Genomic DNA, 12,067 nt, shown 5'->3' on the forward strand with positions numbered 1-12,067 from the left:
CATTTCAGGGCGCTGCAGGACTGGTTGTTTTGAGAAATCCTTCATCCCCATGGCCATCAGGCTCTGAAACTCCTCAGTCAGGGGAGGGGGCTCATCTATCTGAACCAAGCTGACATAAGGAGAACTGACAGACTGTGGGACCACAGCACACCAGTATCCTGGATGGCTGAAAATCCATCAGGCCTGAACCTTCCAGACCACTGAGCCTTCCTGGTAGCTGGCAGACCCCTGGACTTCTAGGAGCCAGGGGACTGATTGACCAAAGGGTCTCCAGGATGACTGAGAACTGGACATCAAGAACAACCTGACCTGGATTCGGTTCTGAGCCGGGTAGTCCAGCAGGTCCTGTGCTGGCGCTGTCCATGGTTCTGTAATCTCCTCTTATTTCTTAAAAAAGAAAGCAGGTTGAGATATTTCTCCCCCGTCATTCTGGGATTTGTAAGTTATGTAGGACTTTATTTTTTGTTTATGTTGTAGTGAAGTCATTGTGGTTTTAGGTTGCATGTATGCGATGAATTACGCTGAGGGAAAGAGGTTTTGGATTTCACTGGGTGACAGCTGCAGTTCAGAGCTTAAAATGTCTCAACACAAGCTCACTCATTTTTCATCATTTCCAAGTCCATGTATGAGTGTCTTATAATCCGTTACAGTGGAGAGGGACAGTGGTTCATGAAAATGCATTTAATCAAACACTGTCACTGATGATAACCATGGGAACCTGCAGCCATACTAACTGAACAGCACCCTCTCCCTGTGTCTTTACAAGTAGTTTTTTCAACAAAGAAACAACATGAAAAGTTGTATGAACCTGAAAACTGAATTCATACTTTTATTTCTTTCCCTTGTTCCTTTTTCATTCCTTTTCTTTTTATGATCAGCTGGGACTAAAGAGCGTGACTCTCATATCACTGGACACTCCTCTGTTCACATATCTCCCTGGATTCATGTCACATGACTGTGTGCAGAGTGTGAGGAAGTGTCCTACCTGTTAGTGAGCGTACAGATCCAGTGTCATGTTGTGTATATTCACACAGAGGAGCGGTATTGTTGGCACAGTGCAGTTGGATGAGGGCCAGTGAGACAGCTGTCACTGAACTGCTGCCAGACTGGACTCACTGAGTGACTTGTACTGGAGACTTTATCGACGTTATGTAATTCCCTGTGAAAACCTGATGAATAAAAAAGAGAACAGCTTCCACTGAGCCTTTAGTGCCTCAGACTGACTTCATGCCAAAGACTGAATATTCAGATTTTTGGGTTTTATTTTCAATTTTTCCTCTTTGACTCAGTATGTTGGTTTATTTGGTTTTAATTTCAACTAAAGGCTAGAAAACCAAATGAATTCATTCTGTTGTTGAAAGATGATGAATGTTTGAATGTGGATGGAAACATCAGGTCTTCCTGCAGAGGACAAGGAGCTTGCTGAATCCGCTCAAATCAGACACACATTCACTGATAGCAGTGAGCCACCAGGTGTCTGGGGGTGAGGCAGCGATCGGCCTCTAGGGGTCAATGTTTACATGTGAACGCTCCCGGAGCTGAGAGCCCAGGATTAAAATACCATGTTGCTTTAAGAGTACAGCTTTACCTCTGCATGCCTCTGTCAGCTCATCTCAATAATCACACTAGCAAATAAGTAAAAAGGTGAACTGCTCTTTTTACAAAGAGGGTACAAACATTGTTCTGTCTGTTTTATTCAGAAGTGAGATGATGAGAAAATTACAACATAATAAAGATGTGGAAATGTACAAAACAAACGTCAGTGTGTTGTAATACGGCACCGTTCTTTAAGGCTTTATAGCTCGTTTTATAGACTGATAATAAGCTTTTAAACACATGTTGATCTGTGAATCCAGGTGATTATTTTGGGCAGAAATACATTTATAAATGTTGGTGATCTGTTATTAAATGCCTAATATATTATTTAGTTTTATTAAAAGATTTTTTTTAACTTTTATTTACTTTATTTCCCATACCCTTTATGAAGGCTGAGTCAGTTCGTTACCTAATCACACACTGAACACTGTGCTCATTAGAAACACCTAGCATCACCTAGCTTAGCCTAATGTTTCCCATTAAATCCTGAAGCTGTGGAGAAACAGATCCTCTGTGTTTCTAATGATTTACCTGTTATGTAAGGTCCTCACATCCCGTCGGCCCCCGGCACTGCAGGCGAATGTTGTTTTTATTGCCCAGCTGATGAATATTAGCTTCAGTGGATGTGATGATAGAGAGGAGATGCAGGGAGAGATACAGAAGGCAAATGTTGCTAAATGAAACAGAGGGGGAGGGAGCGGGGGCCACAAAAGGCCCCTGAAGTCTCTGAAGTCCTGCATTCCTGTTGGGTAATATTAGAGTTCGGCATTCATAACAAGCCATAGCAAGGTGTTACACTTTGTGTGACACAGTTTCTGCTTTCAGGAGGGCCTGAACTGTTTATTGACTCTGTGGCTTTTGGTCTGTGTTTCAAAAAAAAGCCCAAAAGTCTCAGGCGACATCGCTTCCCAGGCCCCCCTTGGGAGGAGCCATTGTCCGGACCAGGAAGCCTCCCCAGCCTGCAGGTATAGAATGACAAGGGCTTTATATGCAGCTACCTATAGGGGCCATTCTACAGAGCTGGTTCAAAGTCAGAGCTGGAAACATCTTCACATTAATGAGAAGAAACTTGACAGAAATTCTTCCTAGTAAAACTAAAACATGTTTCAAAGGTGAATCCATAACACTTTATATATTTAAGTCTAATTTTTGACATTCATTGTATTGTCACACTGTTTTAACACTGAGATACTTCAGATTCCATAAATCTGTGGTAAAATGTTGTTTATTATAGGATGAAGTGCTGCGACCCCAACAATCCTGTCACAACTGTTTCCATGGCAACAGTTGCTGCTCATCACATGGTTAGCTAGCACAGTTCTGAACAGCTGTACACACAATAACAATGAAAGTTTCTGCACTAACAGGGAAACTTCCTGATCAATAATATAGGGGTGTTGCTAAAATACTGAAATGTACTCTGTTTCCATAGTGACATGAAAATACAAAACACAAATCATTTCAGCATTTAATAAGTTGAAATTTAGAGGTTAGTGTTTGGAAATGCTGCCTTTCAACTGTTCCGAACCTGTGGTCTGGGGGCCCACTGGTGGGCTGTGAAGGTATTGCAAGTACAAATCATTTGCAAAACAGTATCCTACGGTTTTGGTGAAATTATGTGATTATAAAAAATAAAAAATAAAATTTAAATAAAATTAAAAAAAAAAAAGAAAATAATGTTTTAAATCTTTTAAAGTAAACAATTTTTAAAAACATTAAAAATGTTTTAAAACTCCTTTTATTTATGTATTTTTTCTCATGTATTAAGGCCAATCTCTGTGATAAACCAATGATAACTTTTATGCTACTGCCGCCCAGACCACATCCTCTGCTTGTTTTCTACCTCACTCTGACTGAAAGATCACATCCATGGTAAAATCAAAATCAGATTGAAAATATAAAGCTGGTCAACAACAGGAAGAGGTAAACGAATCAGAATCCTCTGTTTTTGAACATGTGATCATTAAAATAAAAAGTGCTCTGAGAGGACATAATTTAGCCTCTGTGCTGTTACGGGGTCGGATGTGGGATTTTCAAGTGGGACATGAGCAGGAAAAAGTTGTAACCACTGCCATTAATAATTATTTTATATTACTGAGCTCACTGAAAACAGAAGAATCTGAGTAAATATCTAAGATCTACATCAGCAGTTTGGAGGCTCAGTAGAACCTGAAAACCTTGAACCTCCAGCTGAGTGAATGAATTTTACATCGGTGGTCATCTTTGTAGTTTCTGCTCGGCAGCAACAGATGGTCACTTTAACAAATGAGCCGCAGAGGGAAGGGGTGGGGGAGGGTGGGCATACAGCACAACATGCACAAGTTGTAATAAACCTAGTGTAACACCCACACCTGTCTGCTACAGCCATAACCGGGAGAAATGTGGCACAGCAGCGACTCTGGGTCACATGTCATCCTCAGACCATGGCCTGTGTCAAACTGTTTACTGACTGTGTCACAGCTGTTAGTTTAAATAACTGTTAAATCTAATGTAAATCATTTGAAGCAAATCACAAAACAAAAACAAAACAAAACATCTGTATGTGATTAAGGAGACGTGGGTCTCGTCCCACTGCTCACACGTGACATCCAAAACAAAATGAAATAATTTGACGGTCATTTACCTTTGAAACAAAATCAAAAGGTATGATTCTGGAGCTGGTTTTAAGTTGATCAAATGCTGCTGTTGGATTTTTGAAAATAAATAAAACATGTTGCTGTGTGTGATGCCACAACATCATTTTCACTATGTTAACCTGGAAGATCGTGATCCCCGTTAGATCCTGTGTTAGGAAGCTGCTGAGACACACACACACACATACACACACACACACACACACACACACACACACACACACACACACACTCAACCTCAACCTCAACCTCAACCAGAAACACGAGCAGATGTGAGGTGTGAGTGGACAAACTTTGAACAACACTGGTGAAATGATGAAACAGTCTTATCAATAACTTAACACCAAATCAATAAGTCAGGGACCAAATAAATATTTTTCCTTTAGTTTACAGACAGTCAGCGATCACAGGCTGAGAACGCCGCTGTAATGCTTGCTTTGCTTCTTCATGTGAATCTGACAAAAAGTGCTTTTCCAGAGTGAAGTCCTGTCTTCACTGTTGTCACCGTCGTCAGCTAAAACATCAGTCACTCAACTTTTTACAGCACAAGATGGAACCTCAGTAAATACAAGGTTATACAGCTGATGTGTGTGTGTGTGTGTCAAAGTCGCCTGAAAGTGGACGATCTGTGTCCCAACACTTGGCCTTAGGTCTTTTCTTCTTCTTCTTTCTTCTTCTTCTCTGGATATTTTTCTTTGTGAAAAAAAAAACAAACAAAAAAAACTTCCACTGATCCAGAACGCAGAGTCCAAGCTGTTTCCACATCCTCCACGAGTCCAGGTACTGGGTCCACGTTCTGACAAGTCTCTTAACAGTCTGCTCAGTCATCTGACTGTTGGTGCCGGCCTTTCCTGGCACGATGTCGGCGTCTTCGGCGTTCGCCACGGCTGCCATGGCGACGTGTGTGGTGGTGTGCACTCTGACTATCTCTGAGCCGCCTCACCATCTCGTGGTCCTTGTTGCCCAGCACCCGGGGCAGGAAGAGCGAAGCTTTGTCTGTGCTCCTGGTTTTGAAGCCTCGCCGAGGCCGCCCTTTTCCGTTGATGGAGACATACCACTGGCGTTTGGCGCTGGCCCGCCGCTTGTTGCCGCTGTTGCCCCCTGGTGTCAGTGGCTGCTCTGTGGAGTGGTGGCGGGAGGCATAGGTGTTGTACCCCAGCTCATGGATCCGCTCCACGAACTCACACTCTTTGTTGAACACTTCCTGGGGAGATGAGAAGGACGGAAAACAGTGAGACACATTTGTCGAGCAGCTTGCAGCATGTTTTTGATTCAGACTCTAAGACACTGAGCGTTTCCGCTCTGCTCCCACAAGCCCGGCTTACACCACCACCACCACCACCACCAGCCGTACAGTCAGGGAGTCTACTCCAGATAAATATCCAGCTCACAGGAAACCAGATCTCGGCCTCCTGTGGGCTGTGTGTGACGAAGAGGAGATGAAGATGCTTGACTGTGTACATACCGATGCATAGAGCCGGCCTTTATCGTTCATGGCCAGATATCTGTCAGAGAAAAGGCCTTTTATGGCCACGACTCCCACATCCACTGCTGTGATCTCCATGATGCCTGAAACACAGAGAAACTAACTGTTACATGATGTAACACGTGGACCTACGTCATATGATCCAATTATCCTGTTGATCTTCTATAGATTTATTGATCAATTAAATGTAACCCGTCAGATTCAGCCTCAAACATCAAAAATACCAAAAACAAACCAACGTAAATGAATTCATTTCCGCTCCTGTTTGAAACCTGTTCATGTCTCATTCACTGACATTATAGTCTTTTTTTAAACAGTGATTGATTAATCGGCGGCCTATTGACAGACTCTAATGGCCCCTGATTAGATAAATACATCCGTCAGGACAGCGTCTTTGTCCCGCCAGGATGTTAATACTTCGGCTGATACTTGTAATAGCCTAGAGATTAACCTGCAGCTCCCACACACACACACACACACACACACACACACTGAGTAACTGACTGAGGATCCTGATCAATTCATCAGAAACTGTGTGTGTTTAAGTTGAAATACACGTGTTCAGTCTGAAGTGAAACTTCTCCACCAGATTACATTTAAAAAAAAAAATTTAACAATTAAAGCCACATTTTCAATTTAGAGTCTAACTGAGGCTCAACCAGAGCTCATGTTGTGTGATATTAACACAGCTCATGTTGATCAGTGATCTCTGAGCTGCAGCTCTCTGTGCGTAAAAAGGACTCACTCAGCGGGTTGTTTTCCTCCAGTGAACCGTCGATCTTCCCGTTAGGATGGATCTGTAAATGATATTTAGTGGCGCAGTAGAGTTTCCGTCTCCTCGGCGCTCCTCCGAGGTGCTCATAAACTCCTCCGCGACCCCCGGCGTCCCTCCGCTGCCGGGGGTCGCAAGGCTGGCCAGGGGCGCAGCGGGCCCAGGGACTAACGGGGTCCAACAGACTCAGCAACACCAGGAGAGGTATCACCAGCATTGTGGCATGACCGGAGAGCAACGACTGTGGCGAGAAAACCGAGAACGACTCCCGCACAACTCTCGGGGTCCCATAAAGTCTTGGGGGGGTCCCCCCAACGCTGGAGAGCTCCAGCAAATGCGCGCACACGAGCACACGAAGCACAGCCGCCCCCGAGGTGAGATCCGCTCCTCGGCTCTGCTGCTGCTGCTGCTCCAGGTCCCTCCTGCGGCTCTGACTGAGAGCCTGAGCTCACATATAAAAGAAGCTTGTGGCGACAATAGGCTGAACTCCGACCAATTGATACAAAGGAAAGGGGGAGGCAAAGGTATCAGCCCTGTGTGAAGCGAGGGACTGCGGCGTGGATAAAATTACACAGTGGCTGAGCGCCGAGCAAGGTCTGTCCTCTGAACGCCTCCTCTGAAACACCCGAAGAGAGCAATTAGACAAATTATACAGGTTCTGACAGGTAAGCAACAAGTCTGAGAGATGTCCCAATGATTAGACTGATTAAGATATATTCACTTTAATGAAAAAAAAAAACTTAGCAAACTGCTGAATTCTGATACTTTAGTGAAGTCACTTTATTCTGAGAGAGCAGAGAACGCAGAAGAAAAGATCAGAATAAAAGACTAAAGACTACACCACGACAGACAGACTAAAAACCACATCAAGTGGATCCAAACTCTATAGAATAAATTTGTATTTTGAGCGTAGACCTATATCAGACCTGAGGGTCCAGTAGTTGGATATATAATCTGAGGCCTTTACTCTGATCTCTCTCACTCATCCTTCACACTCACTCATATCTGAGCATCTGGACTAACAAAAAGAAAAAAGAACAAAAAGAAAAAGCCGTTCAGCACTTTGACTTCTGGATGAAGATAAAGTTTAATCACATTCATCCTGATCTGGCAGGTGCTAGTGCAGCGCATAGGCTGGGCTCAGCTTCAGGTTTGTGTAATCTGACTCAGAGGTCCTCGCTGGCTCACAGATCCACACGGTCCCTCCAGCGGCAGCGATCTGGCCTCTTCCCCCTGCAGTGAAAGATTCACAGCCATCTTTATTCTCAGATATTTCTCCTCCTGGTCTCCTCCAGCGCTGCCTGCTAACACCACAGGTCAATTTCAGATGAAGTTAGACTGAGATAAAAAAAATGATGAATGAACATTCAGCGCTCTGCTCTATTCTTCACCGAGCGATGGATGGTCCCAGACTTTTCCCATCCTAATGCCCTGGCTCTGGCTAGGCAGCAGCCGGTGGGCGGAAGAGCAGCAGGCTAAATGACTGAGCCTAAATTGCTTCCATCTTGGTCACATTAGGGTTTGCATTCTGGTAATTAGCACCATCATCTACAAATCTCTCTGCCCCTCGGCGCTGCCCCACTGCTGCTGCGAAGGCCTCTGCTGAGAATCCCCTAGAGGATCGACGGTTAATTTGTCTTCCCCTCCCATACATCACCCGGCTAGCTGCCTCTGTCACTTTATTTACCCCGATGATCAGGAAAAAGCAGCTCTTTTAATTACAAATGTGTGCACATTATGCCTCAGAGACCCCTCACAAGTCAGACTACACACCAAACATCAACCAACATCAGTGCGTATCTGAGGTTGTTCTGGTGGCGTTTCTAAGTGAGACGCTCTTGATGTGGTTAAATGCTGGAAGAGGGAGGGACCTCTGATGTGGTGTGCTGTTTCTCTCAGAAACTATTTTAATTACGCTCCCTTCCACGCCGCCCACATAGCATCCCAGTAATAAGCAGGGTAAACGCTCTCAATTTGTGAGCCACACGTGCACACACACTCGCACATACACACAAGGATAAGTGTGTGTTGTTTTTAATTCTTAAGGTTAAATCTTCAGCCTTCAATCCAGGCTTCAGGCCTCAGTCCAACACATTCTCACTGCCAAGTCCAGACCTGGTCTGGTCACTTCAGAGTCTCATAAAACTCAGGTTTCTATACAACTGACCCACAACATTTAGTGTGAAATGGGACTGTGACCACATCATGACTTTTAACTTCATGAGGGAATTTTAATTTACGTTTTTAACAAGTCACAAATATGTGACAGATATCACAAATATGTTGATGCCTGAATGTGTTTCCTCTAAATATCTGTTCTCACAGAACAACCTCTACCTGCAGAGATTCCAGGTAATTCTGCTGGTTTGTGGTTCTGTCCAGACTCTCATTGATCCTGCTTCAGGTTAAAGATCCTGGTCTGGCTTAACACAAAACAGTTTATTATATATACAGTTATTTAAATTGAACCTAAACCACCATCTTTACTGACCTGAACTAAAGACCTGCTGCAGTCTGAACCACAGACTCTGGATGTGAACCTGGTCTCTGGATGTGAACCTGGTCTCTGGTGTGAACCTGGTCTCTGGTGTGAACCTGGACTCTGGTGTAAACCTGGCCTCTGGATGTGAACCTGGTTTCTGGTGTGAACCTGGACTCTGCTGTGAACCTGGTCTCTGGACGTGAACCTGGACTCTGGTGTAAACCTGGCCTCTGGATGTGAACCTGGTTTCTGGTGTGAACCTGGACTCTGCTGTGAACCTGGTCTCTGGACGTGAACCTGGACTCTGGAAGTGAACCTGGACTCTGGTGTGAACCTGGTCTCTGGATGTGAACCTGGTCTCTGGTGTGAACCTTGACTCTGGATGTGAACCTGGTCTCTAGATGTGAACCTGGTCTCTGGTGTAAACCTGGACTCTGGATGCGAACCTGGTCTCTGAATGTGAAACTGGACTCTGGATGTGAACCTGCTCTCTGGTGTGAACCTGGTCTATAAATGTGAACCTGGACTTTGGTGTGAACCTGGTTCGCTGGTGTGAACCTGGTTTCTGGAAATGAACCTGGACTCTTGTGTGAACCTGGTCTCTTGTTTGAACCTGGAGTCTGGTATGAACCTGGACTCTGATGTGAACCTGGTCTCTGGTGTGAAGCTGGAGTCTGGATGTGAACCTGGACCACTGGGACCTCACATCTCAGAAAAATGTCTGAGCAAATTTCCAAAAAGGCTTTATTTGGATAAACTGACCATGTATTATGAATCTAAATGGTTATATTCTCACCTGAAAACAAAGTGATATGAAACAGTCCTAGCACCAAAATTGTAATAGCTTTGAGTCTAGATTAACTGTGGATCATGCTTTTATTTTCGTACTTCAACTGACTGGTATTTAGATTTAACATTTAACAATTACATTTAGATTCAATATCTAACATTTGTAGTTTGATTGAACATTTATATTTAACATCTAATATTTAGATTTAACATTTTGATTTTGATTCAACATTTAGATTTAACATTCAACGTTTAGATGAAACATTCAACAATAATATTTAGATTTAACACCTAATATTTAGATTAAAAATTTAACATTTAGATTTAAAATGTAACATTTAGATTAAACATTAAACAATTACATTTAGATTTAACTTCTAATATTCAGATTTAACATTTAATATTTAGATTTCGATTTAACAGTTACATTTAGATTTAACATATACATTTAACATTTCAGATTTATATTTAACGTTTAGACTTTAAGATTTAACATTTAGATTAAACATTTAACATTACATTTTTTATGAAAAATAAATGTTCACAAGCAAAGTTCACAAATATTGCTGTAAATATGGTAAAAAGAAACTAAACTTAATGTTATTTGCGCCCCATATTAATTTACATATTTGATACTGAACGCATCAGTAAATGTAAAATCCTGGTTTTCATACATATATCATGTGAAACCACATGACTTGAGCTTTCCAACAGTTGCTGTGATAAACGGTTTGCGATAAAGTTAACATCAATGAATTCACATCAAATTGTGCCCCAGTAGAGCTTTATGTCTAGCAACGCCCCTGATCTTGGATTATCTTACACACACTGTTTTCCCAGAGGAGTGCAGGCATTCTGCAAGAATACTGCAGAACCATTGAGGATGTCATCGTGTTTTACGCAGACAATGCAGTGCACATTAAGAAAGAATATAGAGCTGTGTTGCAGTCTTCCCCCAACTCACTGCATGCATGCACAACACACGAGGAACCTCAGTGGTCTTCTGCAGATCTTTTGGTCAGCTGAATGAGTTCTACCTCTAGCTCTGAAGATACCTTCAGGTCATGACAAAAAAAACAAAAAACAAAAAAACAAAACAAAAAACAAAACCACAGTGGTTCAGTGCAGCACAGTCCCATTCACAGCAGCATCTACCTGATACATGAAAATAAAACAAACATCACACACATTTCAACCTTTCTTTACCACGTAGCTGAATTACTTTTTAAAATAAACTTTGGTGCAAATAAAGAGCTCCAGTATAAAGCATGAGCCCAGAGCTTTGAGGAGCTTGACCCATCTTTTACCATCAGGACGTAAAAGTGGAGCAGAACACTGCATTAATGAAGGACAGCGTCCCCAGCTACAAATACATCCCAGGCTGCAGTGCTGGTCCTAAAGGTGAGCTGGATGATGATTTCATCCACCTGGGTCCAGCAGGGGAGACTTGGCCCAGTGATACAAAGATGTCATCATAAACTCAGCAGGTGCTAAAAACAACAACATCCAAGCTGTTGTTGTCCAACCAAATAAAACCAGTTACAACCAACAAGCTCTAAACCTTGGTCTGCGTAGACGACAGTGGTGCTGGTGTCCACAGAAATGAAAGCTGTTTGGTATTTGCTGAGTTGATATGGAATCAGATTCAGATTTACTCTTCTCATGCTGTGGAGCAAGAAGGTAAAGCAAAGCACAGTTATTCAGTTATTTATTCTCTCAACTATTTCTGCAATGTTCAGTTCATTTCCTGTAATAGTGAATCAGTAAAACCAGACCCTCGGACTGAGTAGAACCTGGCTCTTGGTTCAAGTCCTCAGAACCATGTGTACCCTTGAAGCCCTCTAGAATGCTAACATCACAAACAGGGCCAGGTTGGGGCATCAGAGTCGATGTTGAACGATTGCTCGTATTTGATTTCTGCTCCCTTTTGAACGTGGGGAAACCTGAACCGCAGCAAAACAGTAAAACCAGATTTAAGCTGAGGGCTGCAGCAGCTGTTTGATGCCAGGGCCAGTTGCACACACTCTAGAACCTCGTCCGAGTTGTTTGGCAGAGGCAAATCAGCTGCGTTTGGGATTTTTGTCCGGCTATCGACACAATACAGAGTTGACTAATTGGTCCTTGAATGTGGCCGGGGAGCCATTCGAGTTCACATTACACTGCACCCTTGCATTCCTGACTGGCTCCCAGTGTGGCTGGAGTGATCAGATCCCAGCACGCTCTCAATACACTCTCCTGCATTCACACCTGTGTGTGGAAGAAACAACACAATCAGCAATGCTTTTGCCCTGAAAGAAAAGCTCAGCCAT

General features: G+C 43.1%; 1 protein-coding gene across 1 annotated transcript; it reads right to left on the reverse strand.

The window, feature by feature from the left end:
• Window positions 1-2,767: 2,767 nt before the first annotated feature.
• Window positions 2,768-8,357, reverse strand: fgf3 (fibroblast growth factor 3). Its single transcript, XM_071473001.1, has 3 exons — window positions 6,461-8,357; window positions 5,695-5,798; window positions 2,768-5,433 (listed from the first exon to the last, which is right to left on the reverse strand). The coding sequence occupies exons 1-3, from the start codon at window positions 6,702-6,704 to the stop codon at window positions 5,050-5,052; spliced, it is 732 nt and encodes a 243-aa protein (XP_071329102.1). The 5' UTR covers window positions 6,705-8,357; the 3' UTR covers window positions 2,768-5,049.
• Window positions 8,358-12,067: the final 3,710 nt, after the last annotated feature.

This window comes from Trachinotus anak, unplaced genomic scaffold, assembly GCF_046630095.1.
Source record: "Trachinotus anak isolate AG129_WGS33_773 ecotype Australia unplaced genomic scaffold, CSIRO_AGI_Tana_v1 ptg000042l, whole genome shotgun sequence".
NCBI lineage: Eukaryota > Metazoa > Chordata > Actinopteri > Carangiformes > Carangidae > Trachinotus > Trachinotus anak.